The 26200-nt window shown below is 51.4% G+C and overlaps 7 protein-coding genes across 7 annotated transcripts; 4 read left to right on the top strand and 3 right to left on the bottom strand.

The window, feature by feature from the left end:
- Positions 1-258: 258 nt before the first annotated feature.
- On the bottom strand, positions 259-1982 carry BDW70DRAFT_141634 (uncharacterized protein). The gene has a single exon (XM_073737793.1). The coding sequence runs from the start codon at positions 1342-1344 to the stop codon at positions 334-336; it is 1011 nt and encodes a 336-aa protein (XP_073593316.1). The 5' UTR covers positions 1345-1982; the 3' UTR covers positions 259-333.
- A 151-nt stretch (positions 1983-2133) lies between these two features.
- On the top strand, positions 2134-4661 carry BDW70DRAFT_96418 (alkaline phosphatase family protein). Its single transcript, XM_073745297.1, has 2 exons — positions 2134-2608; positions 2662-4661. Exons 1-2 carry the CDS (start codon positions 2147-2149, stop codon positions 4384-4386), a joined length of 2187 nt encoding a protein of 728 aa, XP_073593315.1. The 5' UTR covers positions 2134-2146; the 3' UTR covers positions 4387-4661.
- A 156-nt stretch (positions 4662-4817) lies between these two features.
- Positions 4818-6962, top strand: BDW70DRAFT_141631 (BCS1 and AAA domain-containing protein). The gene has a single exon (XM_073737792.1). The coding sequence runs from the start codon at positions 4937-4939 to the stop codon at positions 6896-6898; it is 1962 nt and encodes a 653-aa protein (XP_073593314.1). The 5' UTR covers positions 4818-4936; the 3' UTR covers positions 6899-6962.
- A 125-nt stretch (positions 6963-7087) lies between these two features.
- On the bottom strand, positions 7088-8852 carry BDW70DRAFT_141629 (DUF821 domain protein). The gene is made up of 2 exons (XM_073737791.1): positions 8209-8852; positions 7088-8129 (listed from the first exon to the last, which is right to left on the bottom strand). The coding sequence occupies exons 1-2, from the start codon at positions 8656-8658 to the stop codon at positions 7191-7193; spliced, it is 1389 nt and encodes a 462-aa protein (XP_073593313.1). The 5' UTR covers positions 8659-8852; the 3' UTR covers positions 7088-7190.
- A 203-nt stretch (positions 8853-9055) lies between these two features.
- On the bottom strand, positions 9056-14779 carry BDW70DRAFT_170300 (kinesin-3 motor protein uncA). The gene is made up of 2 exons (XM_073742891.1): positions 14347-14779; positions 9056-14271 (listed from the first exon to the last, which is right to left on the bottom strand). The coding sequence occupies exons 1-2, from the start codon at positions 14408-14410 to the stop codon at positions 9443-9445; spliced, it is 4893 nt and encodes a 1630-aa protein (XP_073593312.1). The 5' UTR covers positions 14411-14779; the 3' UTR covers positions 9056-9442.
- Positions 14780-20071: 5292 nt separating this feature from the next.
- BDW70DRAFT_152422 (uncharacterized protein) lies at positions 20072-20810 on the top strand (the record flags this gene model as incomplete). Its single annotated transcript, XM_073739444.1, has 4 exons — positions 20072-20126; positions 20179-20325; positions 20509-20564; positions 20628-20810. 4 exons carry the CDS (start codon positions 20072-20074, stop codon positions 20808-20810), a joined length of 441 nt encoding a protein of 146 aa, XP_073593311.1.
- A 2383-nt stretch (positions 20811-23193) lies between these two features.
- hapB (transcription activator HAP2) lies at positions 23194-24973 on the top strand. Its single transcript, XM_073745296.1, has 3 exons — positions 23194-23309; positions 23416-24641; positions 24717-24973. Exons 2-3 carry the CDS (start codon positions 23694-23696, stop codon positions 24801-24803), a joined length of 1035 nt encoding a protein of 344 aa, XP_073593310.1. The 5' UTR covers positions 23194-23309; positions 23416-23693; the 3' UTR covers positions 24804-24973.
- The last annotated feature ends 1227 nt before the right edge of the window (positions 24974-26200 follow it).

Genomic DNA, 26200 nt, shown 5'->3' with positions numbered 1-26200 from the left:
TGTAGCCCGGGGTTCAACGTTAAGGATTGATGACGGAGGCTGCCTACAGTAGATAGACAAAATGTACCAGGTATGCTGAGGGTCCTCATCAAGCGATATTCAAAATAAGAGAGCATTTGTATACTTTTTACTTTGGAATTATAGATCCAGCGGGTCACAGGCAGCAATGTCAGAGCCAGTTTCAGATTATATTATGTGGTGAAAGACTAAATGACTAAACAAAAAGCAAGGCACCATTCCGACTCGACCCATATAGAACAGAAATTGAGCAAGCACGGAAGAACAGTTTAAGTTTTGCAAACCGGCGGCAATCCCCTGATACCTTAAATCAAATTAGGCCAGAAAGAACGACCCAAACGCAACACCAGCCAGACTAGCAAGGCCGGGGATAATCAGCTTAGAACCTGGGTTAACAGGTGTTTCTGTGGTTTCGGGCCCAGAGGGAACGCCCTCTTCGCCTCCGTTGTTGTCCCCATGTGGGCTTGTCGAGGTGGGTTTGTGCTGAGCGGAAGTCTTGGTCTTGTGCCTAGAAGAGCTTGGGGTTGGTGATGGGGTAGTCTTTGACGGCGCCGGAGTTAGAGTGGGGCGGATTAGAGGCGTGCTTGATGCGGAGGGGGCGCTGATTGAGATGATGGGGCCACTTGCCGCGGGGCTGGACACACGAGCACTGGATTCAGGGACATGGACGCTTGACGGGATAGGTGCGTTGCTGCTGGAAGGAGCGGAAGCGCTGTGGTGCTCGGCGATGACGCTGGGCTGAGAACTGGGTTGAGAGCTGGGTTGAGAGCTGGGTTGAGCAGTCGGTTGACGACTTTGCGGGGTAGTAGTAGGTTGACGACTTAGCTGGGTAGTAGGTTGAACACTGGGTTGAGTAGTAGGTTGAACACTGGGTTGAGTAGTAGGTTGAACACTGGGTTGAGTGGTAGGTTGGGCAATAGGTTCAGTGGTAGGTATAACGCTGGGTTCGGTGGTAGTGGTAGTGCTAGAATGAGGGCTGGGCACAACCACCGTACTCGAATGGTGCTTTTCGTGGCAGGTGGTTCGATCACAGACGGTGGTGGTCGTAGTTACCCAGGTAGTGTGGAATTCAGAGACATAAGTTGTCACCTCTGACGGAGCAGAGGTGACAGCGGAGGATGTTTCATGAGGCTCACGTCCAGCGGCAGACGTGACCTCTTTCAGAGCCGCAGTCGTGGTAGCCTGGTCTGCGGTTGCAGAGGTGGCAACACGAGACTCTATAGCTGTGCTCTCAGCAGCATTCTTTAGCTCCTCCGATGCATGTGCGCTGGCAGTTCCCGCAGCGAGGGCCAGTGCGATTAGAGGGTAGGAATTGAAGAGATGCATGACGGCTTAAGAGTGACGATGGCTTGTTAACTGGAAGACCAGAGCACGAGAGAGATGATAGATGCTTGGAGTCGTTCATGGGCCTTGAAGGCGTCCTTTATATCTTGTCAGACGACGCCGAAAGCATCCATGACTCTGGGTCTAACGCGCACGACGGCTTGTGGCTTGTTGATGCTGTCCATCTGGAATCGGGACAAACAACGCTTTGAGGCCGATGATCAATTCACGCTGCTTCCGGGGATCTATTGATACCACCCGAGATTAGACACTTTGTTTTTAGACTGGGATCAGCACCTGTTGACTCTGATCTTCAAAGCTTTCTCCGTCTCCAGGTTCAACATTCCAGCAAGAGGCGTGTGATATCACGTGATATACGATTTCAGTATGGCAGTCTCGAAAACAGACATGAAGCTGAACTCGCAGCTGTCAAGGAGGCAGCAGTTTAACTCAGATTACGCGGCTTGGTAAGTAGCCTGCACTGATAGAGAAAGTCCCTAGCGCTGCGCACACCAATGCGGAGATGGAGGCATTCTGTACCAGATAGCTCGCGAGGCTGCAATTCGGCTGGGAATGAGCCATGATTTGCAGCATCTCCTAGCAAGAAGTCAAAAAGCAGTCTATTTGTGTGTGGTTCAAAGTATACCTTGTTGATTGAAGGAATTGGGGATGGAGAGGAGACGGAGTTGATAACGATTTCTTGATTTCTTGGCAGTGTTGGCTCTGCGGTCTCGACTCCGTCCATGGTCCGTCAACTTCTCCTAGGCTCCTTCACCCACAACGACCATGATCCTCATCCCCACCCATGTCATCAAGGACAAGACGCGATCTCCTTTCACCGCGTGACTACGATGATGACGCAGAGTCATTACGGTCTCCGCTATCAGAGCAGGACTCTGACAGCGAGGACGACGAATTTCTTGCCCAGTCTCGCACCACCCTAGAGCTCGCCGAGCACGACCGCGCCGTTCTCGACGAGGAAGAGGAGCTCGAAAAGCTCCTCACTAGATCCGGTCCTACTCACGACATTCGTCGAATTTTCAGCCCGAACAGGAGCAATGTCAGGATTGGGAAGAAGGAAGAAGCCAGGCGGCAACGGCGGGAAAAAGAGAGAATTGCACGCAAAGCCCGCCGCGAGAGGCGACACGGCGACGATGAGGAAATGTATGAGATGGAAGAGGGACACCCAGAAGACGAGAGCTCTCTGTTGAGTTCCTCTTCGTCCGATTTGGATGAGCGGATTAAGGAGCAGTATGCTGATATTCAGGTCTGTCTTTGTATGGTCGGTCCTCTTACAAGGATCGCTGACTTTGCAAATAGAACCACCAAAAAGTCTCCTGGCAAAAAATGAGTCTTGTCTTTTCGGCCATGTTCGTTCTCTTCCTCATCCTCCTGCTCGGAGCATACAAGGCGTCGGCTGGTTTCCGCGCATCCCACTCCTCTGTGAAGGCTTTGCTGTCCAACGGAACCGCCTTGTTTGCGCCTACGACCATCTTAATCTCGCTCGACGGCTTCCGTGCCGACTTTCTCAACCGGGGGCTGACTCCAACCCTGAACGCCTTCATTGCAGAGGGCGTATCTCCTCCTTATATGCATCCCAGCTTCCCCAGCGTTACCTTTCCCAACCATTTCACCCTTGTCACAGGCCTATATCCTGAGAGCCATGGAATTGTTGGGAACACCTTCTGGGACCCAGAGCTGCAGGAGCAGTTTTACTACACCCATCCAACTGTCAGCATGCAGTCGAAATGGTGGAACGCGGAGCCTCTTTGGATGACGGCCGAGAACCAGAACGTCAGGAGTGCTATCCACATGTGGCCAGGGTCGGAAGCGCATATCGGAGGCGTGGAGCCAACGTATCTTGATAAGTATAACGGCTCAGAGGCCCTGTCGCGGAAAACCGAGCGAATTTTACAGCTGCTGGACCTGCCCGGACTCGAGCAGGAGTCGACGTCCAGTCCTCAGCGACCGCAATTTATTGCCGCGTATGTCCCTAATGTCGATGCTGATGGTCACAAATATGGACCCAACAGTACCCAGATCCGGAAAACGATCTCACAGGCAGACAATATGCTGGCGGATCTTTTTTCAGGCCTTCGAGAGCGCAATCTCACGGATGTGGTGAATATTGTGATCGTATCGGATCATGGTATGGCTTCTACCTCTACTGAGCGGCTCGTCCAGCTCGATGATCTGATTGACCTTAACCTGACCAGCCATATCGACGGCTGGCCATTGCGCGGAATCCGTCCTAAGCGCCCTGAATATCTCAAGACCCTTCAAGATCAGCTGGAACGTGTTGCGTCTCAGTACTCAGACGCGATCGAGATCTACACCCGCGAAAACATGCCAGAACGGTATCACTTCAAGAACAACGATCGCATCGCCCCTCTATGGGTAATACCCAAGACCGGCTGGGCCATCGTTGAGCGGCCCGAGTTCGACGCTCAGGCAGCACTTCAGAACGGTCAGGTTTACCATCCGAAAGGAATTCACGGGTACGACCATGAACATCCGTTAATGCGGGCAATTTTCATCGCCCGTGGCCCTGCGTTCCCGCATCCACCCAACAGTCGGGTTGATGTTTTTCGTAAGTGGCCCCAATCCGACTATATTCCCCTTGCTAACATGACAGAAAACATCAATGTTTATAATATCCTGTGCGACTCTCTTGGTATCAAGCCTCATCCAAACAACGGAACACTGCGCCTGCCATTGAAGCCTAATGGCCTTCACTCGGATGAGGATGCGCCAGTTCTCGACAGTCCTTCCGATCCTCCCGCTACGCAAGCCACGAAACAAATCGCGACGATCTCTTCCAGCGCAACCTCCAGTGCCGCCTCCAGCACAACAGTTTCTTCTACCTCCATATCTTCCGATGCAGGGTCAGCGTTAGTCTCGCCCAGCGCTAAACCCGAAAGTGACGCCGAGGATGAACCAGACGCAAACTGGTGGGAAAGCATCTGGGACAAAGTGGAGGACATCAAAGACTGGGCGAATGATCTGTTGGATGACATCAAGGACGACTTCTCCCAGTCGCGATGACCGCGCCTCAGGGGCTGATCCTGTGGGGATTGGGGGCGAAGCAGCCTTAGCGTTTATCTTTAACCCGTACTACTGGCCAACCGTAATAGTCATTAGAGATACCCCGGCCTTGGATTGAATTTTTGGATAAATGGGCCTCTTAACAGAGCACAACACGTAGGCACCTGATTTTTTTTTTCAGCTGAAGAGCGCAGGCAAATCAGCCTCTGATGCGCTGCAGTGACTCACCAGTGGAGAGATGGATGATTCACACCTGCACTCCAAGTGCCCTCATGCAGTCTACCACCAATTCACTGACGGCACGTCTGCTCGATCTTGGCCAGTAGTTGCCTGAGCATGGGTGAATAGCGCCGTCTGCCTGCTCAATATGAGCCTCACTATAGGTATAAAGGCCCAGACCTCAGACCTCAGGTTTCACACCACAACCAACCCTCAAACGAATGGGACACACTCTCCTCCCTCTTTCTTCTCCTCATATCCGCTTCCTCGTCTCTCTACAATAATACAGCCCTGAGGTCACTCGAATCCCCGTTAAATTGGAGCAGTAACCATGGCCTCAACTCCAACCATGGCCAACGCAACTACCTTCAACACCACCCCCATGCAAACCCTCCTCAATCCGTCCGACACTGCGCTCCTGGAGACCTTTATCCCAGGGTACTCTATGGCTTCGCGCATTTTGTCGACCTATCTCCAAATCGATCTGTCTAGCTACATCCCCTACCTAATTTTCCTGGCCCTTATTGCCGCAACAGCTCGCTACATCTACAGCCAATTGTATAATCTTTTCCAGGAGCACTGCATATCCACTGCCGAGATCAGACACGATGATGAAGTCTACAATTACCTTATGTACTGGCTCGCGCGGCAGCCGTTCACGAACCGCACGACGCATTTCGTGGCGGGGACGAGGATTTCGGGATCTGCGTGGTGTTACGATTCTGATAGTGATAGTGATGAAGAGGGATTTGGCGCAGCGGACGAGATCGATGACGAAGGAAACGTTGTTACAGACTTCGATGCTTACTGGGCGAAAGCTACGGCACGGGATAAACATAAGAAGTTACGGTTCACACCGAGTGAAGGCACGCATTATTTCTGGTTCAACGGGCGTCCGCTCGCGTTTATTCGCGAGAAGCAAGATGATAAATCTAGCGGCGGTGGCTACTACGGTTACGGTACCAAAGCCTCCGAACGGCTTTACATCAGTTGCGTAGGCCGGGACCCAGCTGTGCTCAAGGAACTTCTCCTCGAAGCGCAGCGGTGCTACGTCGCGAAGGACAACAACAACACCGTCATCTACCGCGGCCACAAATCCGGCTCCTACACGGAGTGGTCGCGCTGTATGGCGCGCGCCCCGCGAGCGCTGTCGACTGTTGTGCTAGACAAAGCGCAGAAGAACGCGTTCATTGACGATATCAAGGAATACCTGCACCCGCGGACAAGACGATGGTACAGCAATCGGGGGATTCCATATCGACGGGGCTATCTGCTGCATGGGCCTCCCGGGACGGGGAAAACGAGTCTGTGTTTCGCGGCGGCGGGTCTGCTGGGCTTGGAACTCTACTTGCTGAATCTGAGCTCAAAAAGTCTAGATGAGGACGAACTTATGGCGTTGTTTACGGAGTTGCCGACACGGTGTATTGTGCTGCTAGAGGATGTGGATTGTGCGGGCATGTCGCAGAAGCGGACATCGGGGAGTTCTTCGAATGACAGCGGCAACTCAGTTTCTCCTGAAATGCAAGACCAAGGAGAACGGAACGGTGGTTCCGGTGCAACCCCTGGCGGTACTGGGGTCTTTGAAAAACAGGGCGTCTCCCTTTCCGGCCTGTTGAATGTCATCGACGGTGTCGCAGCATGCGAAGGCCGCATACTCGTTATGACAACCAACCACCCTGAGAAGCTCGACCCTGCGCTCGTCCGCCCAGGCCGGATAGACTTGTCTATTGCCTTTGGGTACTCCACCACCTCTGACATTAAGGAGCTCTTCTCTGCTATATACTCTACATTGGAGGGCGACCTGCGGGTCTCGCCTACTGAGCGGTTGAGCCCTAAACTGCGTGCGAGGATGGCGAAACGAAGCTCAACCTCGCATTCCACAAATAGCACCAATGCCAACGTCGTTATCTACAAGGGGACTAGCAAGTTCTCTGAAGAGCAAATCCGGGTTTGGGCGGCGGAGTTTGCAGAAAGAGTTCCTGCAGGCGAGTTCACCCCTGCGGAGATCCAGGGGTATCTGTTGAACTATAAGACTGATCCGGAGGGGGCGATTAAGGGAGCGACGAGGTGGGTTGGAGAGGTGAAGGAAAAGAAGGCTAAGGCTAAGGCTAAGAGTGCGAGTGCGAATACCGCCAAGGTTGATGAGGACAAGGAGGAAGGCAAGCGAGAGGTGAATGGGGTAAAGAACGAGGGAAAGAAGGAAGACGCCCAACTAACGAACGGAGATGCACAAGCACACACAGACATGAACAAGACCTGCCCTACATTGCTTTCCAATGGAACGACGAATTGACGACTTTACCTTCTACTTAGACTTGCGCATAATACCCTTCCATCCGAGATACCTAGCTTCTTACCATGATAGAATGCAAGCAAAGCTAATCTAAAAGCTTCCTTTCCAGTTCTCTGACAAGCATTGACATGCGTAGATGAGTATTAAAGGACGTAAATCCATACTTCCCAAGCAATATTCAGCCAAGGCGTTTCAGATAGCGCAAATCGTGCTATATATACCGAGAGCGCCCCATTTATACATGCGGCATACTCATATCATCTTCTCATCACCCATATATATAACCATAAGCTCAAACCCCGAGAACCCAGCTCTCGAACCTGGAACCCCTATTCTTTTCACCCGTTCTCCCCTCCTCCAGAATGGGCGCAAACCGACTAACCTCCCCATACTTCCTTACAAGCGCCCTCCAATAACAGCTCTCCGCTGCAGGGGTTAAGTACCTATCCCTCAACGTCTTAACGCAATTCTCCGCAATCCGTTCCACCGTCTGCGGGTTGTCCAGTAAAAACTCCACCTTGCGTTCAAGATCAGACCAGTCCCGCTCAACTTCAACGTAGTTTGCATCAGGCCCCGACGAGACGAGCGCAGAATGGTGCGCTTCCAGCCAGGTTAGTTTATGCGTGATGAAAACGCTCTTGCAGTTGAGGAGGTATTTGCCCCTTCCAGAAAAAGAGCGGCCTTCGGTGTGTGCGAGGAAGGCGTAGGTGCAGTGATCTTCAATAGGCAGTACATCGTTGTCAAATGGACTTGACTTCGAGTGAGGTTGGAAGTGAGAGTCAGTCCAGCTGATCTCCTTCACATTCGCCCAGCTCTTCCCCCGCGCAGTGTCAAGCAAGGCTTTCCTGATTTCAGGGTTTGCGGACACACTACCCCGCCAAAGGAGCTGTTTCTTTTTATCACTGAACGCCAGTCCTTCTTCCATAGCAAATATCCGGCGCCGGACGTCCTTGTACTCGCCGACGGTCTCAACCTCCGGCCACGACCAATAACCAAAATCGGGCATTAGCCAAATAGCAGCGTCTTCGTCCTCTTGGCGTTTAGTGTAGGACCATATCGGAGATGGTCTTATGCTAGTTCTGGTGCTGAAGTCGTCTGTCGTCAACACAAATTCGATGTCAGGGAGACTGTGTCTGTCGGGGTATGACGATAGTGCGCGGTGCAGAGAATGCAAGGTCGCTTTGCCGCGGGTGAAGGTGTAGGGTTGGGGCCCGTATTCGATTATGTATAGCTACAATCACATACTATCAGCCACATCCCCTTCTTGAAAACAGAGCGAGGCTGTCAGACAAAGGTAAGGAAGTACGTACCTCGCCATCTTTGATAGCAGCCCTAACAAGACCGTTCCCGTTCCCATCGATCCCTCCTCCGCGTGCAATATCATCCACATCCTCATAGGTAATACCACCATTCGATGCCCAGAACTCTGCAGTCCGTTCCAGTTCCGTAAAGAGCTTCGGAAACGCTGAGAGACATTCGCTCTCCGAGAGCCCATGCTTATCGCCGTCGCGGTGGACGATAAATTCCCAAGCTGACTGCTGAGTGTCGTTTACTCCGGTTTCACCGCTTGTCTGGATTGTTGAGCCCTGATATAACTGTGTCGTCGTGCTCGCGGGGTTTTTTAGGATATAGGGGCCGCTGCCATCATGGCCAAAATATGACGGTCGTCTGAAGACTAGGAGTGTAAGAAAGGTAAGGGATAACGCGGCGCCTGCGCCAAGGAAGCGGATAGTTAGAGAGTGGCTCTTTGAGCCGAGCATTGCTTGGTTAAAATCTGGAGGTGCTTGTTGCACATATATGCGTGTTATGCGTGGTTGTTTGTAGGTGGCCAAATGGTATATGCGATGGCTGCCCAGACTTGGCCGCAACTGCAGGGTTGGGTTGGATTACGATATCGCGCACAGCAGTGCAGCCATCTCAGCTTCGCAGTGATGGATGTCCCTAAGATTGATGAGATATATCGTGAGCCTATAGAGTGATTTCGTGAGGTTGTACTCTCTTTCGTGGATTGGCTTACAGACAGATATATGTCGTTACCATGGCAACAATCAATCTCTACATATTTGAACAAGGCTGAGCTCCAACTCTGAACCTCACAAGACACTTGAGGTTGTCCATAGATTCTATTTTATTGACTACACCAACGATATTCAGCAGGCCAGATACCCGCCGTTATAGATGAACAGGCACTGTCGCCGACGGACAAAAGTCAGACTTGAGCGAACTCTATGACTGGGTTTTGTTCTTGGATATGTACAGGGGGTTCCATTCGGAGCGCTATATAAGGCAGGGCAGGTGTATTCGGGGGTATCTCAAAGCCAATCAATAGGTAGGTACGGAAGGGAACAAGAGTGACATCGACAGGTGAGGTAACGAAAGGGTACATAGCAACCAAAACTTCCAAATGCTAACAGCCACGAAGACATGATACAGACTGCGTAGCGGGTAACGAAGGAAGAGTGGCAGGTCGTCGCTATATCGCATCGTAAGCCATTCCAGTGTAGATCTTCATCGTCGATTAATGTTTTAGATAATAGGCAGGATTCATCTCCCGGGCCTGTTGGTCGTCGCTCCCGCTCGAGGTGCGTTATTGCTGAAATAGGTATCATCGATCTTCAAGATCCATTCAACCTTCTGAGCCTCTGTCCGCGCCGCGAAGAGGAACGTGTTCTGCGGACCGTACACTGCAAACACATTAGGCCGCCCCTGAGATGACCCATCAGCTCCGGGGCCGTCGAGGAGTCTGGCGAAATCAGGCGCATGGTCGACTCGCGCATTGCGGAGGTTGATGGCGTTAATTTCGTCGCCTTCCGGGACAGAATAGATATGCAGGTACGGCAGCCGAAGTTCGACGAACCGCCGTGCCCAGTGCGTGTAGGTATCGTCAGGCATTAACAGATACCCAGTTTTAGACGCGGAAGGATTCTTCGGGAGAGTCTGAACGGTAGCGTAGAACCGCGGCGTGAGTGATCCTTGCTCGTCATTATCGTTCGTATTATTGCTTGACGGACTCTTTCCTCGAGACGCAAACGCCGCGCCACGTTCCGGAGGCTCCGTATTGTCTCGAATCAGAATCACATCGATGGGATCGGTTCTTGCGGTCCACAGGTCAACGTATTTTTGAAGCAGTTTGACTCTGCGATCAGGCTCCTGAGCGCGAAGGGGGGTTGACCTTCCACTCCGTGGTGGTGAGGCGACAGTGAGGCTATTTGCGCTAAGTGCGCCTTTCGCAGCGTTAAGCTCTGCAATACGCCTGCGCCGTCGGCGAGAAGTGATATAGTCACGAACAAGCGAGACCTTTCTCGGAGCCCACTTGGTCAGGAACTCCTCGCCTTTCACATAGTCATTCTGTGTATTCATACGCCAGAGGTCTGCGGCGCGCTTTGCAGACACTGGACGTACCGCAACAGAATACATACGGACCGTGGAGTGCACAACGCGTGTGGTACTAAAGAAGTTCTTGAACATCGATTGCGGGCGTATATACGTCCGCCCCTGCACCTGGAGCGTCAGGTCGATCTCGAACGACACAGGGTCCTGCAAGCGTGAAGACTGGAGATCCCATCTGACCGTCACTTGCACGCGGTACTTTTCCGCAGTCACCCGGTCCAGGAGCAGCGAGTTATGTAAGCTGGAGTCCCATTGGCCTACAAGAGTGATGTTGGACGTTCCATCGGCATTGTCCTTTACCATGGGCTCTTGAATGAACTTTAGAGGAACATCCGGAGTTTGAAGGTCCTGGTCGGGTATCTTGCCCCATGGATCCAGCAGCCGCACAGAACCAACGCGAATGTTCGTCAAATCATCCCAGGGAAGAGCTTCCGTAGAGCTATAAGTGAGATTCACCGAGATCCGGCGCTGAAGACCTTGATGGAGCTGATATGTGCCCACTTCAGTAGGGCTGTTTTGCACCACCTCCACAGGCAGGTAGTCTCCCGTCTCAGTCATCTCCAGTACCTGGAGCCTTGCGAAAACGTCATGTCTTTCTTCCGAGAAGTACTCTGATTCAGCGATACGTGGCGTCTTTTGGTCCTGGGGCCCTTGCTCCGCTGAGTCGCGCATGTCATCCCAGCTAAGGAGCTTATCAAGATGCATTGTGGTCACACGCGCATAGACACAAATCTTAAGGGCTGCATTGCGCGGACTGGAAAGCGGCAAGCTCATGCTGTGGACACTCTCGAAACGGACCGGTGTCTCATTAAACCCGCTGATCATCTGTGTTGTGGTTGCACCACCTTCTTCAGAGATGCCTGGTACAAACAACTGGGCGTGCACATCCGTTCCCTCCCACTCAGCAAAGCCGGCCATGTCACGCATGACAACGTTGAATTTGAGTGTAGACGACGGCGCCTGCGCCGACGATGGTTCCAAGGACAGTCGTATGATACCGACCACACCCTGAGTATAGGGTGAGATGACATCAACCGAAAAGTCCTGAACTCGCGTCTCAAATACAGCTGTGAGAGGAATGTCAGCGTCACCCACAAGAGAGTACTGAGGCGAGCATGGCTCGGAGAACGGGTTTTCAAGCTTAAAGTGCTGAATGTAGTCCGGCCTGTCAATGTACTGGTGCAGTTGCCGCATGACTTGAACGCGGCGCTGGAGCTTTTCAATAGACCAAAGGTGGATGACACATTGTTTGAAGTCCATGACACGAACCGCAACACAGGGCTTTCTGGCATCGTCAAGTATGATATCCTCGTCTCCAGAAATGCCATTCAGAACAAGATCGTACGACGACGCCATGTTATGTCCATGGTCAACAATCGCGAACTGGAAGACGACGTTCTTATCCATTATATGGCTCATGATCTGGGCCTCCTTTAGCAGCGAAGCATGCTGCAAAACCTTCTCGGCCATGCGGACATAATTTTGCTGAGACCAATGTCGGAAAACTGAGCGCGCAACCTCTAGCTCCCTGGGGGACAACTTGGGGTAACCATTCTCGTAGATTCTTGGCACTGGGTGACCAAGTGCCTTCATATGCGTCTCAAACGCTTCTTTTTGCTTTCGAAGTTGCTCTTCGTATTCTTCCTTTGCTACTCGAAGGGCATCCTCCATGCGGGCCTTTTCAGACCGCAATTCGTCGATGCCTTGACTCGGGGACGCTTCCGACTCCCTTAGCTTATCCAGATACTGCTCTTTCTGTCGCTCTAACTGTCGTTGCATATCCTGACGCACCGACTGCAGGGTGGCATCCTCATCGCCGTGGCGAGGTGTCCCTGGCATTGTGATGGCCGTGTCCAAGGAAAAGTTGTCAATAGTACCATTGGACATATACTTATCGCGAATCGGATATGAACTTAAGGAATCCGAGTCTTCTTCATTCTCCAATAACCCACGGCGGTTTGCCCTAACGTTCTGTACATTCTCGAACAGAGCGTCGAGCTCATCGTCAGGCATATGAGCAAGCCTATCCGGGTCCGTCCCGGCGCTCACAGCTTCACGACGCGCATAAAACCAGTCCGACTCTCTCCCACGTTGAAAACCCATTGGAGAATCAGCTCTGCTTGAATCCCAGTCTAAATCTGAAGCCTTGCTGACGTTTCTCTCGTGAGCTTTGCCCGGCGCAGGGGAGGCAAGCTGGCTAGTCGTAACGGAATGGCGGAGTAAGCTTTGTTCTACTCGTTCAGCCCTTGCTTCCTGGGGGTGATTGAACCGAAAGATATGAAAGTCACCCAGGATGATGCGGTAACCACTCTTTAACCGCTTGGGCTTGTCGACGCGCACTCCATTGACCATGACCGCAGCCCCCTCGCTGGGCAGGATTGTAACGACATTATCCACATTCTCGAACTTGCAGTGATCAGCTAAGATCTTGGAGCCGTTCAATCTGATCTCGACGTGATTTCCTTGGTCCATGTTGCCGACGTGAGTGACTCCCGGTTTTAGGTTATATACTAGACATTCTGCTAGCAACGGGTCATCGCTCAGATTGACTAAATGCGGCATCTTTTTCGGTGTACTCAAACCGATAAATCCCTTCTCAATACTGATACCAAGCTCTTCCAGAGCCGCTTCACGCTCTTTGTGGATCTGCTCGGTCTTGATCAATTTCTCTTCCCAGGTTTGGTTGAGATCCTTGTACAACTTCTCGCTTTGGTTCAGCTGTTCCACAATCTCCGCCTTGCTCACTTTCTTAATGGTACCGTCTGGCTGCTGTATAGAGACCATTTGCTTTTCCATAGGCGTGTCCGGGGGATATACCTCGTCTGCCACCACTCCGCCTGCTGCCCCTGCCGTCGCACCGCCTGCTGCACCACCGCCAAGCTTGGCTCGTAACTGTGCCAGCTCGTCCTTGAGTTCTCTGATCATCCGCGCGTTGGGGTCCTCGTTGACAACCGCGTGGTTCTTGATGCGCTTCGCAGAGTCGGCATAACGTAAAGTACTCAGCGTCTCGTCAAAGTTAATGTCGGCAGGCGAGATCGCGGCAATCATGGCCGTCATAGAATTACCTCCAAGAGAGTCCTTTAGCAACCACGTAAGTACTGAATCACGGTACGGCACCTGCTTTCCCTTTTTCTTTCCAGAAGCCGCATCCGCCAGAGCCGCAATGACACGTCCAAGCGTAGAAAGCGACCTGTTGATTTCAGCTCCTTCCTTCAACCTAGCACCGGTGGCTCCAGTCGAGTTCGCTCGCTCTGAACCCGCAAGATCGACCAGACTGATTCTTGACACCTTCTCTGTATCCATGCTTGTCTCTGCATCATGTCGTTTCTGTGTAAGCATCAACGTAAACACGGCGTGCGATCGACTAGACGTTTCATTCATGTTCGTGGCAGCAACAGTTCGCGCTTTGTTTCCCTCGTCCATCAAGTTCTCTATTTCCTCAAAAGAGCGAACGGCGAGTTTGGCAAGATCTTCGACATAGGGACCTGTAGACGGGTGTTCACGGACTTTAAGGTTGCCTTTGTTCGACGGGTTGAGCAAGTCGCGAACCCGCTCGTTATAGATTTCCAGATACGAGACTTCCACCGTGCAGGTGAGGTTCTTATCCTCTTGTATCTTCCTGATGCGCTCAAACATATCTTGACAAATCCGCGGGATCACACCATACTCCTTGCCGTATCCCATCATCGAGTACGACTTTCCCGAACCGGTCTGACCGTACGCGAATATACAGTTGTTGTAGCCTTGGAAGGCATTATCCAGAAGTGGAACACCCAAGTCCGAGAAGAGATTATCCTGACCGGCATAGTTGGGGGCCTTCTTGTCGAAAGACCAATACGACCTATCAAAAGCAAACGTCTTTGGCCCTTCAGCAGCAGCCTTGTTTCCACCTTTTCGCGATTTCTCTTCAGCTCCGGGCGGCGGCGTGAGGATCGTTTGGCTGTCTTTCATCTGCACAATACATTTTGCCCCACGTTCAATTTCTATAATTCAAGGCATTTGTCAGTCTCTTGAAGCCACTGCTGGTAGATAAACACAGCAGGCTGTCCTTTACTCACCTCGACTGTTGAACGGCCGCACTCTCACCACCACCTTGATGTTTCCACCACCTCCTGGCGCCATTTTTGCCTATAGCCCATACACCCGGGGGTCGTGGCTCGCTTCGGTATCTGGGCGCTGATAGCCAGGGGCGGACAGTTGGAGCGGACAACAAATTGCGCACGCCGCAAAAGCGCCGCCTTCAGCGTATCGCAGCTGAATTTTTCCCAGACCCCTGCACCTATCCCCTGTTACAGTATTTGCTTCTTTTGTAAAGGGACCGGGGCTTTTCGACGGCGCGTAGCTGGGTTCAACACAGACGTCATGTAGCGGTACCGAGTGTTGACAGGAGTTGGCGCGTCCAAAATAAATTCGCAAACGGATCAAGCACACAGGTTACAACGCGAGCAGTCGCGCGACGAAGGCGAATGCTGCGGTGTTCGCAAATGTCTGATTGGAGGAATAGTAAGAGAGAGAATCTGTACGATTGAGCAGACTCGAGAACCGCGGACCCTCCTACCCCAGGCACCGGGAGGCCACCTGAGATATCCGATATATTACATAATCATTACGGGTGGGCTACACATTTCTAGTCTACCTAGGCATATACTCCGTTCACTCCGCAGTCTAATTTTTAAACCTCTTCATGCCAACAGAATTTTTGTTGATATCACTGGGTCTGAGAGATCAAAGGCTTGTGGTTTCGGTTTTTCAAGTACTCAATACTAATCTTATCACGTATCGCTGAGAGTCTCTAGCCTGCCTGTACGCTAACTTCGACAGTGGAGCGCACACATTGAAAGACACCACTGGGGTACATCTTAACTCCTCCACTTGTCGAAGCAAGATGCCATATATTGCCTACCATACCTTCGATCAAGTGGTGTGGTGCAATACTTGTGTTGACAACTTCGCCGTTGAGCTATTTTCTAATACTATAATCCGAATGTATGCCATTTTCAAGCTGGACCGCCCCATAGAACAGGATTTGAGCTGTAGATGTGACTCTTAGAGCTCTGCACAAAGACTAAACACAAAGAGTAGTTTACGTTTTTGTCGTTTCCTTTCTACTTCATGCCCGTTTTCCATTCCCCATTCTCTCGAACAGAGATGAGCACCAAGCGGCTAGTTGATCGTGCACTTGTACTCCAATATCAGAGCTGAAAATTGTCATATATTGGCAGACCGTACGTGACATAGAATTGGCATTCCGCGAGTAGTATATGCCTTCCATCGACGGTGATAGTCGCTGGGTGTTGATGAACTCATTGTCTGTCCTTTTCAGAGAGAGCGAAGTTTTGAGGAGAGTATCAAATCGCAGCAGGGCAGGTCCCAACCGGACGAGCCCCGTGCTATATCCTGTAGAAATAGATCGGCCAGAAACAGGTAGTAATCGAACCGAAACTTCATGTTATTTTCAGCATCCGGCGCCGATTCTCGTTAGATAGGTCCGTGGAAGGATCGTCTACGCAGACGTCGCGCCCATAGTCAGCCAGATCCTTTCATCTCATAGCAAAGCTGCAATCATAGCAGGAAGATACTTATACCGGTTAACATTCTGCTTTGAACCTAGAAACGTCCTAGGTTCGTTTGCGCGCCTGCCAGTAGGTGGTGGCATACGGCTCGACTCATTCCAGGCCAACCCGGCGTAACAGGACGTATCTCGACGGCTCATAGGGAGGACTTACTCCATGTTTCCGTTTACTAAGTGCCGTGGACCAGGAGAGGTCTTCCTCATTACGCCTGTCAACCAGGAAGTCCGTCCGAGACAAGAAAGCGCACGCTTCTTCACCTTACATGTCTGGTTTGAGTAAGCGACAAGAATCTAGCATCCTAGCGAGCTTGCAAGACCACAAATGTATAAGGTGTTAGCATCAAGACGCAAAAGCGCACAGGTTAAGAAGGATGACTACGCTGTTATCAGGCGGCCATTATAATATACTCAGACTATGAGAATGGATCAAGATATTCCACTGCTTGCCCAATTCAAGAGTGATACAAGAACACTGCTCACCCTGAGAACATCTTAAAGTCCTCAGATGGCTGTTGTCTGGGGATAAGGGGGTGAGAAGCGACTCGATAGGTATCAGTGTCAAAACTGACCCCCATCTCTATACCGAATTCTGAACGCGCCCTACACGAAGTGAGGCGACGAGAGCGAGACGAGGCATGGAGGCAACCAGATTAGAAAAAGAGTCTGTTTCGCCAGCCCAGCCGCCTTAGAAAGATCCCACCTCTGTACCAGTTTCAGCACCTGCATCAGGGTACAGCTGTCTTTCTAGCAAACATCGCTGCACCGCCATGATATCCACGGCATCCACAGCATCTATGACATCTACATCGACAGTAAAGCAAGCAGAACTCCTCAGGTTCGTCCATATAAGTCCGGCTCTGCCCGATTAATTTGCAGCCATTCCAGACCAAGGTATGGTACGATACCTAACTCAGCTCCCTTTTTGCACCGAACTAAGAAGAAATGGCGAAAGCAGAGCTAGCTATCTCAGTTATAGCCCCAATCCATCTCGCCTAGACTAGACTGCTCTCACTAACGGAAATGCACTAACAAGTGCAGCCTGTAAGCGACGGACAAGTAGCAGAGAAGACGGCAACTGAATAGCATCCGCACAAGAAAGACAGGATTATAAGTTGCCTCGTTATAGATACAGTGCGTAGGCTGAATGTTGCAAACGACATGAGACAATCAGACGAAAGTCCAATCTTATTCCCGCCTACAGGTGAGTCCTACTCCTGGGGTGTTAAGAGGTGAGTACGGCACGCAGCTCGGTTGGACATTGATGCCCAATTAGTTGGTATGCGGGCCTAAGGGTTCAACCCTGGCCGGCCACCTCACTATCATCATCATGGGGAATCAACCTTGAGAAGCTGCGATTCTGGAATGTTTTATAGAGCACGTTTGTGTAGAATGTTTGGGGTTTGAGATCTGCATTGCATGCACGCACTCCTAATGGAATACGACATATCTCTACTCAGTATGGAACTAATGTCTATTCTGGAGATGGCCTGCCTTAACTTGAAGACAATGACGGACGTGTACCTTGTCTATCTTGTGATACGGGGTGTCTTGATAAGATAGACCTCCTTCACGAAGATCGAACTCGAAATAACGCAACGTGGCCTAGATCATGGAGTGGTTACAGGGATGCTTTACACCATCATTAACTTCCAACACTTCCAGGTCCCAGCTCCAGAGAATTGATATAAAACGCAAGCATTAGGACTGGGCATGTTCTAAGTACTGTGCGTGGTGATGCTAGGGCGCTTTCTCAGTGTGTCCTTATCCGTGATAGAGCTAATTAGATGCACCATCCAAGAGGGAGAAGCGGCTCTTAGAGATGGCCCCGGGAGATACGATCTCCGTCACATCAGGGTTAGGCTGTGAGCGAGCTCACAGAGTGCGGCCAAGGCATAGATATTCCCTTTTCAGCTCAGCTTTTCAGGTGGTATATGAAATGGAGTACGTAAGATGCTGGTGATCCATGTATGGTCATCGTAGACGTGACGAGTGTGACAGTGGCGACTAATACCAGAGTGGCTCATCGACTTTCTCCCCGGGCCGTGTCCAGAGGAGCTTTTCCTGCTCCAGACGGCAAGAATCCAATAAGAACGGGGCGGTAGGCAAGTCATGCAACTTATACTGCAAGCTCCACACCCCGCGCTGCCCCGTCGCAGACCGAGCAGCTACATCTGAGGTCCGATTGGACATCTTGTTCAGATGACGAGGTCCTGCACCAGTGTTCAGATTGCTGCCGAGGCCGTTCAAAGAAAATGGCAGCGGCTATCTACTCCGGAGTAGTTCCCTCTCAGAGTCATGTCATGTGCATTCCATCCCCCTGAAAAGATAGTTTGTGGAAGGAATCACGATGCGCGGCGGCAGGGACAGGCGTAATACCATTTCGTGGCCTAGTAAGAACCGCACGCTCAGTCTTGTATCAGCTTAAATACAGCCTGTTCTGGCCTCAGCCACGTCACAGAAGGGGCTTTGGAGGGCTAGCCCTCAGCGAATGACGGTGCAGAGATAAGTACTAAGCATGACAGCTGGTGCGTGTCCAGCACCTTGCAATGCGTCTTTTGTGCTTCCCTCTGGATGAATACGGCCTGTCAGCCTTGCTTTGTGTTTCATGAGCAAGTTGACGTCCGAGCGATTGGTCGTCGTTCAGCACCCCATGTTTCGCGATATCGTCACCCTCGACGAAGGAAGACCCATGATATCACTCATGGAGGTATTGTCAGCCGGAGATGTATTCGCACTCGGGCTCCGTGAACACAATTCAACGAACGCAGCGCTCGGACAACAGAAATGATACGCAGTAGACGGAGTAGCACTGCCATGATTTCAAAGCAGCTGCCAGGCCGGTATCCTACCTGGCGTCCAAGTGCTAGCAGAGCCAAACCTGCTAATCAGCGCCCATATCCACGTCGATGCTCACGTCGAATCGAGTGTAGTTACTCGAAACTAAGATAAAACTCAATCTTGAGCATCCTGAGCAACTTGAACATGGATTCGAGAAGACAGCGAGAAGTTTCACTTCAGACAGTTGTACGACACACTGACCACAAAGCTCGGACGGTTCGAGTCATAGCATTGTAGGAGCACGTTGCGTGTTCATGAGCTTTCTTGATTTAGGTAATCGTGCTTCTTCAATACCTTCACCACTTGACCTGCACCGTAGTTCCTGTATGAAACAGACGGCCAACCGAGCGATCGACCGCACATGTAGATATCTGATCCAGGGCCCAAACGTTAGTCTCTTTCCGCGAAAAGTCGACGATAGAGAGTGAGATTGTCAAACAAGTGAACCGTGCACGAGGGAGTACAGGAGCTCGGGATTCGAGGTAAAACCTCCGAGCTCGAAGAGAAGGCACGACTGCCGATAAAGGGTAGAGTGCTCACATTCTGGGACTCACGAATGCCAGTCGTAGTCGCAGAGCAGGTTCCAAGCAGTCATCAGATCGGCACCATCTTTTTGATAAGCTGACAGGCAAAGTCGACGGTCGGCGGCAGGCTCCACCTCTCACAGATCGATGACATCTTCTGGAACACCATAGCAACGCGTGACGATGGGGGTTCTAAGATCCAACAGAACTGGCACTGAGATTTGACCGCGTCTTGACAGGAAAAGCTATTGAGCGCCATAAGAACTAGAGCTTCCTCATTTTTTGGGAAATACCTATCCTCCTAAAAAAAGAAACGCGAACTAAATCTTATACAAAGCACAGAGCGCAGGCGATCCCACTGATTGAGCGGTGTACCATGTGGAGAACGATATAGAGTGACGTCAAGGCACAGAGTTGAGCATTTCGTGGTTTGCCCAATTACAGACTCGGAGTGAATTCGATGTACTCAGAGTAGGAGGTTGGAGCAGGTAAGATACTGCATACAGGCTGCAGTTTTCCGGCTTTTAACTCCAGGACCAAAGGGAGTGATTGTTACGGACAGGCAGCGGTCGGTTCCCAGTTCCTACACGTGGTGTGGCACAGATCGGCCAAATATCATTTATTTTTCAGGTATTTGGGTCTAGCCATGACAGGTATCTACCAAGATCCAGCGCGAGACAGTCGACACATCTACTCCGTACTCCGTACTAACCAAGTTACGGTGTCGAGACCATGTCTCTCAAGCAGAGCCTTTTCGAGACTTTCCAAGTTTCCATGCGAAAGACAGGGAAACTCCGATTGAACGGATGTCTGCCTGGCTGGGCTTAGAATAATGACGGGTCACCGAAGATGTGCTCAATGCTGGCTCTGCCGCGCTGGGATTGCTCGTATTCCCTGACGCTCAGTTGCACACCGACAAGGATCTCGAAAGCCGATTCCAAATGCCAGATTCGAAGACGCCCCGACTCCAACTGCACCCAACTGCACCTTCGATGTCTCGCGTCAGCCTCGTGTCCGCTGGTTCTGGCCCCTTTTCCTCCGGCCTCCCGTTCAGACTCGAAGTGTATTTCAGCGGTCCCAATCGACATGGGGCGAAGGAAAAGGTATGCTTGTCCTTGCTGATATACATCTCGTCGGCATATTCTTTGGCTGCCCGATGGCGACCCGGGGCGCAACCTTGGGCTTCCCTAACAAGGAATATAACCGAGGCGCTGGTGACCGCAGCTTTAGCCCGTCTCGGCTGGGCTCAATACGGAGCACATGTCCGTGCACCTAGCTGGTCTTAGGCTCTGAGCCTGGAGATGCTCGCCTTGCATGGGAGAAAAAGGTCATCCTCAGCCCGGTTAGCGAGATGTAGGGAAATCACACTTTGTGTTACACCTGTTGACTGCTGTGAAGAATCCAGCCACGGAATTCCATGGTGCTGTCGAATCATGATTCGCACAAGCCACGGGCGAACCGCGAGCACTTAAAACAGTTCCCAGCTCCCAGCTCCCAGCTCCCAGCCTCTAGTGGCAGCGTCCATTGGCAACCCCCACGGCGGCTCGAGAGCATCGCAATCTCGGAAGTGCCGGGTTGCCGCATTTAAGCGCCGGAAATTGAGCACATAAAACAGGAGAAGCAAAATACTCAGAGTAAACAGCTGCGACTTTTTTTCTCTTTTCTCGCTTTTCGCTCTTTGTAGAATGATATTCAGACACTGGATCAATTGACCAAGTTGATCTCAAATTGAGCCATGGATGATGACTGAATGATAACAGTGGTTAGGTAGCGTAATTTACTGGGACTTACCGGTATTTTCACGCCGGTACATTCCAGCACAGCGTCGACGGGTGATACAGTCCCGAATATGGCCTTTATAGATATCAGAGAATGCCATCCGGCGTCGGACTGTCTATATACTTTTGATGCTTTGATGAGATCGTTAGAGAAAAAGTAACGTGGAATCAGAGAATCAGTTCCAGTTCTTGATCTGTAAGCACTGTTCCAGTGCGGTATTATGACAGCGAGTGGGGCGGCTCCGGTACCGTACTGGTGTACTAAGCCGCTAGTCAATGAATCGTACAAATATCAAGGCCCCGTCCCGCCCAGTTCGCTCTCGCTTCTCGCCTGCTCTCTCTCGTTGGTCATCCAGCCTCCAGTCCTTGCGTTCCCTCCAGTCATCGACTCTGTCCTCCTGCCCGGCCTGCCCGCACTCTGCCCATTGGCCTTGCTCCTCTTCCCTTTTTTTCCTACTCGTCCCCCTTAAGAGGTCTGCCAATTCGTCGTCCAACCGCATCATTGCTTGCCTTCCCACCCCATCTGCTGTACTCCTTTGTGATTGATCACTTTCTGGCCACTTTGGATATTTTCCACGGTTGTGGTCGAATCACCTCGCCAGGTACGTTCAAAATACAGCTTGGAACGCATCACCGGCTCACAGCTGCCCCTTACTCGCACCGTGCTTTTCTGCTGTTGTATTTTTGCTCTTGTGCTCCAATATCGCACACCTTAATTTGCCCGTGCCCAATCCCGTTGCATGCGGTCTCCCCTCGAGGTCAGGACCAGCAAATCCCATCACTTTCCATCGTGTCTCCTGTGTCTACGCATTCCCCAGCTGCCCGGCTGCATTCTCTCGTTGGCTTCCAGACCATCGGTTGTTTACCCTCCACAAATCACATTACTTTGGCTTCATCCTTGAACCCTTCATCCTCCACATTGTGAGATTCCCGCCGACTGTCTGTTAGTCGCCCCGTGCCGTTGTCCGCCTTGGTCGCGGTCCCAGCCTGGCAAGGCCGACTGACATCAGCGGCAGCCCACACACTGTCGCGCAAAGAGCCGTGCTCTGGTTGGCACATTTCGCGCGCGCGCACAGTGAAGAGGCATCTGGTAATTGGCAATTGACCCCTACCGCGTCTGAACTCCTCTGCCCTCTTTTCCTATCGCTTTACTAGCCGCGCGACACCGCGCGACACAGTCGCTGCCGTCGCTTACTCACCGGTGCTGGAGGTCGGTGCTTACTTGGCTCTCACCACCGCGGCCCGGCAAGACCGCGACTGTGATCTTTTTTTTCCCCCTCCTTTAGCCAGCATTGCAATCTTGCACCTGAAACTGCATATTTTCGAGGTGTTGCAGACAAGGCCTTATTTTTACTTTTTTGCTGCATTGACCGATCCTCTTGCCTTAGCGCATGTGGGCACTTGGACTTTCTGTGGTATTCCTGCACTGTTGTTATGTTACTGTCGCGTCCCGCTGCCTTGAGGCCCAATCACCACGCGTCAACCTTCATAGTTCTCTGCTTCTGACATACTTCTTCCATTAGCCGTGCAATTGTTTTGAATTGGCGCGATTGCTACTCCGGACATCCGCGTGCAGCCTGGAAGACTAGGTGGTGCATCGCACATTGTGACGAGGTATGTCATCGGCTGCATCATGATTCCCGCTTGCCAACGCATACATCCTCAGCCTGGAGAAACTAAGCCGCAACAATCTCGGTCTTTCTTTCTCGTCCCCGCCACCTTGCCCACTCCCCTCATGTTGACAGCGCACAATACTCTGCCAAAAATAAACCCTATTTTAGAGATGGTAGCTGACGGTCTCTTGCAGTTGCGCTTGCCGTGCCAGAGTATCTGATTAAAGACGAATTCTGACATCAGTCTCAAATCGGGATCCCCTCAGCGCTTCAGGGGGACGCTCTTGCACCGCCTCAGATTTTGACTTCCTGCCTTGTCGCCTCGTTACCGACATCGCCTGGCGGCCTAACTGATTTAGAGCCTGGACGAGGTGATTTACGGCCTATCGTCCCAGATCAAACTCTGTAGCTCCCACAGGGCCACCCCAAATCTGTGGCGGCGATAAGCAGTAGTGCGTTTCTACCTAGCCTTCGCGCTGTGTCTGACAACGCATCGAGTACGAGCCTAGTCGAGGGCATCCTGGTTAGCTGCATCCGAGCCCAACCACGTTACACTTTGAAGGTGGATGTAGAAAAAAGACGGACCCTCCGAAGGATCTAGTTAGAAGTTACTCTGTGGATTGTTCTGTGGAACAATCATCTCCTCAAAGCTGATCTCATTGATCTCGAAAGCTGAAAAGCACCAGAGAACTAAAGGTAAGCGCCCAAATCAAGCGCCCTCCGTCCCCATTAAACCCCACTGATTGATCCAGTGACCGCTCCGTGCTGCGCCTTGAATCCACTAGCTAATAAGCATTCGCAGTCCTTGCACATTTGATCTACAAATCATAAGTTACAAGCGGCGCCTGCTCTGTAACTGCCCCTCAGCTTGCCCGATAACCTCAAGCGCAGAGTCTTTATATCCTATCACACTGCCGTGGTTCTCTGTCTCTTTATTTGACTGGAACATCGATTCACCAATCATCCATCTTCGACACTGTTATTGGTCCTAGTTGGCCGGTTCCTGGCATTTGAAAACCACTAACAGCAACACTAACTAGGAAGTGTGACAGGCGTGTTGCTCCGCCGAAATCTCACAGTATGGAATACTCTCCACAGTATCAACAACAGCATGGTCAACATCCGCATCCGGCCTCTCATATGACCGGCGCATATCCAACAGCACCTCAGAACCCCGGGTCCGCTCTGGGATCGATGACATCCCCAAACAACCCTCAGACACACATTCAACAAGCACATCCCACGCACCAGGCCTCTCCTGTTGTTCCATCCCAGTCCCATTACCAGCAGGCGCAGAATGCCCCGGGCTCGATGCACCAGCAAATGAACTTCCCTCAGTCATATGGCGTCACGACGGCCATGCCGCCGCAACCATACGGTATATCTCCCACCCAGGCTGCTGCGATGGCAACCGCAGCGGCTTCGGGGCAGTTCTATCCTACACACGGGGATTCGATGGCTGGTCAAATGGCACAAGGCCCGCGCGGCTCACCCCGCATGGCAGGAGTGCCGGTGAAGACTGACCGGAATCCCCGGTCTCCGCCGCAAATTCCCGGCCAGATGCCACCGATGGGTTCGCAGGTACCGCTAACACCAACCGCTCAAATGCAGCAGCGTCGCATGAGCCATGTCGGTAGTCCGCACGTGCAGAACGCCCAACCCGTCATGAATCACGTTGGTAGACCTTCAGTGCCTCCACCGATGCCACCTCCTCAGCACCCCGTTCAGCAGACGCAAACTTCCCCGGACATGGTGCCTAGTGGCGCAGAGGAGTCGCCATTGTACGTGAATGCAAAACAGTTTCATCGTATCCTCAAGCGACGCGTTGCGCGGCAGAAATTAGAAGAACAGTTACGACTCACATCTAAAGGTCGCAAACCGTATCTCCATGAGTCCCGTCACAACCACGCGATGCGTCGCCCCCGAGGCCCTGGCGGTCGATTCCTGACCGCAGACGAAGTGGCCGCGATGGAGAAGAAGAATGCTGCAGGTGGACAGGAGAATGCAGATCCGAATGCTTCAAAAGCGGTCAGTGACAGTTCACCTGCGTCTCAGAAACGCAAAGCCAGTGATGGCAATAACGAAAACCCTAACTCTGCGAAGAAAGCAAAGACCGGCGCCCAGAAGCCCAGTAACAATGCCGACGAAAGCGAGGCAGAATCCGGCGGTCCTTCGGATGAGGATGGCTGAGTTTTGCGCGATGCGTCTTTTCGATTTCTTCTGGGTGGCTGGCTTTGGAAAATGTGTATCTTTTTTCCTTCGTTCCATTCATGTCTGTTTATATTGTTATGCTGGTATGATGTCTGATATTACCTTCATGATCCTCACTATGTCAGGATTGCATGTATGATGTGCCCATGGTTTGATACTTTTTGTTTTCTCTTCTTAGCGTGGTGGATGAGCTTGATTTCCTGGATGGGCGACATTGCCGATACCCTTTATCATTTCTGTGTACCGAGCCCAGTACGGTTCGGAATTGGAATGCAGATATACCGCTGATGTTGCAACTGTTTCCCCAGGGCATCCTAGATGCCGCCACGTCGTATTTTTCTCCTTTTCCCCGATAATCGCCTTTTTATCCTTTTAGTTATACATACCCTGTTTGCTTTCCTTTCTTCTCTCTCGCGTCGTCCTTTATGGCTTCTCTGGACGGATATAGAGAGAGGTTCCTTTGCGGGTAAATGCTTTGATCTTGGAGTCTCGGCGTGGTGGCAGATGTAGCGGGCTAGATCTGGTTACTTCACGCTTCAACGGCTCATGCCCTAGGTTTTCCGCTGCACGAAACACAATACACACTTGAGTGCTTCTTGGTATATGCGGCGTTTTGTGCTAAGAGGGGGTTTCGACAACTGGGTCCAGTGGTTCTATTTCTCTTAACAATGAGCTCATCCTCATGCTTGATTTTCTCAGCACAAACAGTTGGAATTGTCGATAAGACATTGGCAAAGCAGATATGTAAAAACCTCTGTGCTTGGATTAATTCTGTCCGCGGTGATATGGCGTCCTGATTTTCATCTGTTGTTTTGTGATTCCCCTTTAATAGTACATTCCTGCCGGAGGTTAAAAGGATGTCACAATATACTTTCCAGTGTGCTTGATGAAACTTGAATCAGATCTCATCTCTAGGAGTTTGCTATATACCTAAAACGAATGAATACTTTTAACAAATCGAACGGATTGAGAAATAAATTTGCGCTTGGATACCGCGACCGGTGAATGTAAGTGGTAGCCCTCCGTGTACGTAAATATGTCTATTGTAGCATACTGACACTCCGTACTCCTACAGTTGATCGACCCAAAATAAATGTCCACCTGGGCAGCCTAAATTTACTTGTAGTTACTCGGATTATGCCTGCACAGTAAACAATGGCTGCCCTGGTGTCCCGTGACTGCTAAACTATCACATAATCAGCTGGGGTCAATATGGGCTATCCCCAATTTGGACTAGGTCTCCCTTCAGCTCCGGCTCTGGATCCTCCAACTCCAAATGATCTCTCTCTCTTGCTCTCTTGTCTCTCTGATCTCCCTCTCGCTGTCCCAACCTTATCATTCCACTTGACGTCGTCGGGCTGGACGTTCCTAGAGGG

Source organism: Aspergillus foveolatus (assembly GCF_047715535.1).
Source record: "Aspergillus foveolatus strain CBS 279.81 unplaced genomic scaffold BDW70scaffold_51, whole genome shotgun sequence".
In the NCBI taxonomy this organism is placed as follows: domain Eukaryota; kingdom Fungi; phylum Ascomycota; class Eurotiomycetes; order Eurotiales; family Aspergillaceae; genus Aspergillus; species Aspergillus foveolatus.
The sequence above is the reverse complement of the archived record's forward strand: the minus strand, read 5'-3'. Positions and strand labels throughout refer to the sequence as shown.

Bases quoted from the DNA above. Each gene is read 5' to 3' on its own strand.
- BDW70DRAFT_141629 (XM_073737791.1), bottom strand. From the start codon at position 8,658: ATGCTCGGCTCAAAGAGCCACTCTCTAACTATCCGCTTCCTTGGCGCA. The intron at 8,130-8,208 runs GTACGTACTTCC...ATGTGATTGTAG, and splicing joins CTGCTATCAAAGATGGCGAG to CTATACATAATCGAATACGG.
- BDW70DRAFT_170300 (XM_073742891.1), bottom strand. From the start codon at position 14,410: ATGGCGCCAGGAGGTGGTGGAAACATCAAGGTGGTGGTGAGAGTGCGG. The intron at 14,272-14,346 runs GTGAGTAAAGGA...CTTGAATTATAG, and splicing joins GCGGCCGTTCAACAGTCGAG to AAATTGAACGTGGGGCAAAA.
- hapB (XM_073745296.1), top strand. From the start codon at position 23,694: ATGGAATACTCTCCACAGTATCAACAACAGCATGGTCAACATCCGCAT. The intron at 24,642-24,716 runs GTCAGTGACAGT...AACTCTGCGAAG, and splicing joins ATCCGAATGCTTCAAAAGCG to AAAGCAAAGACCGGCGCCCA.
- BDW70DRAFT_96418 (XM_073745297.1), top strand. From the start codon at position 2,147: ATGTCATCAAGGACAAGACGCGATCTCCTTTCACCGCGTGACTACGAT. The intron at 2,609-2,661 runs GTCTGTCTTTGT...CTTTGCAAATAG, and splicing joins AGCAGTATGCTGATATTCAG to AACCACCAAAAAGTCTCCTG.
- BDW70DRAFT_141631 (XM_073737792.1), top strand. From the start codon at position 4,937: ATGGCCTCAACTCCAACCATGGCCAACGCAACTACCTTCAACACCACC.
- BDW70DRAFT_141634 (XM_073737793.1), bottom strand. From the start codon at position 1,344: ATGCATCTCTTCAATTCCTACCCTCTAATCGCACTGGCCCTCGCTGCG.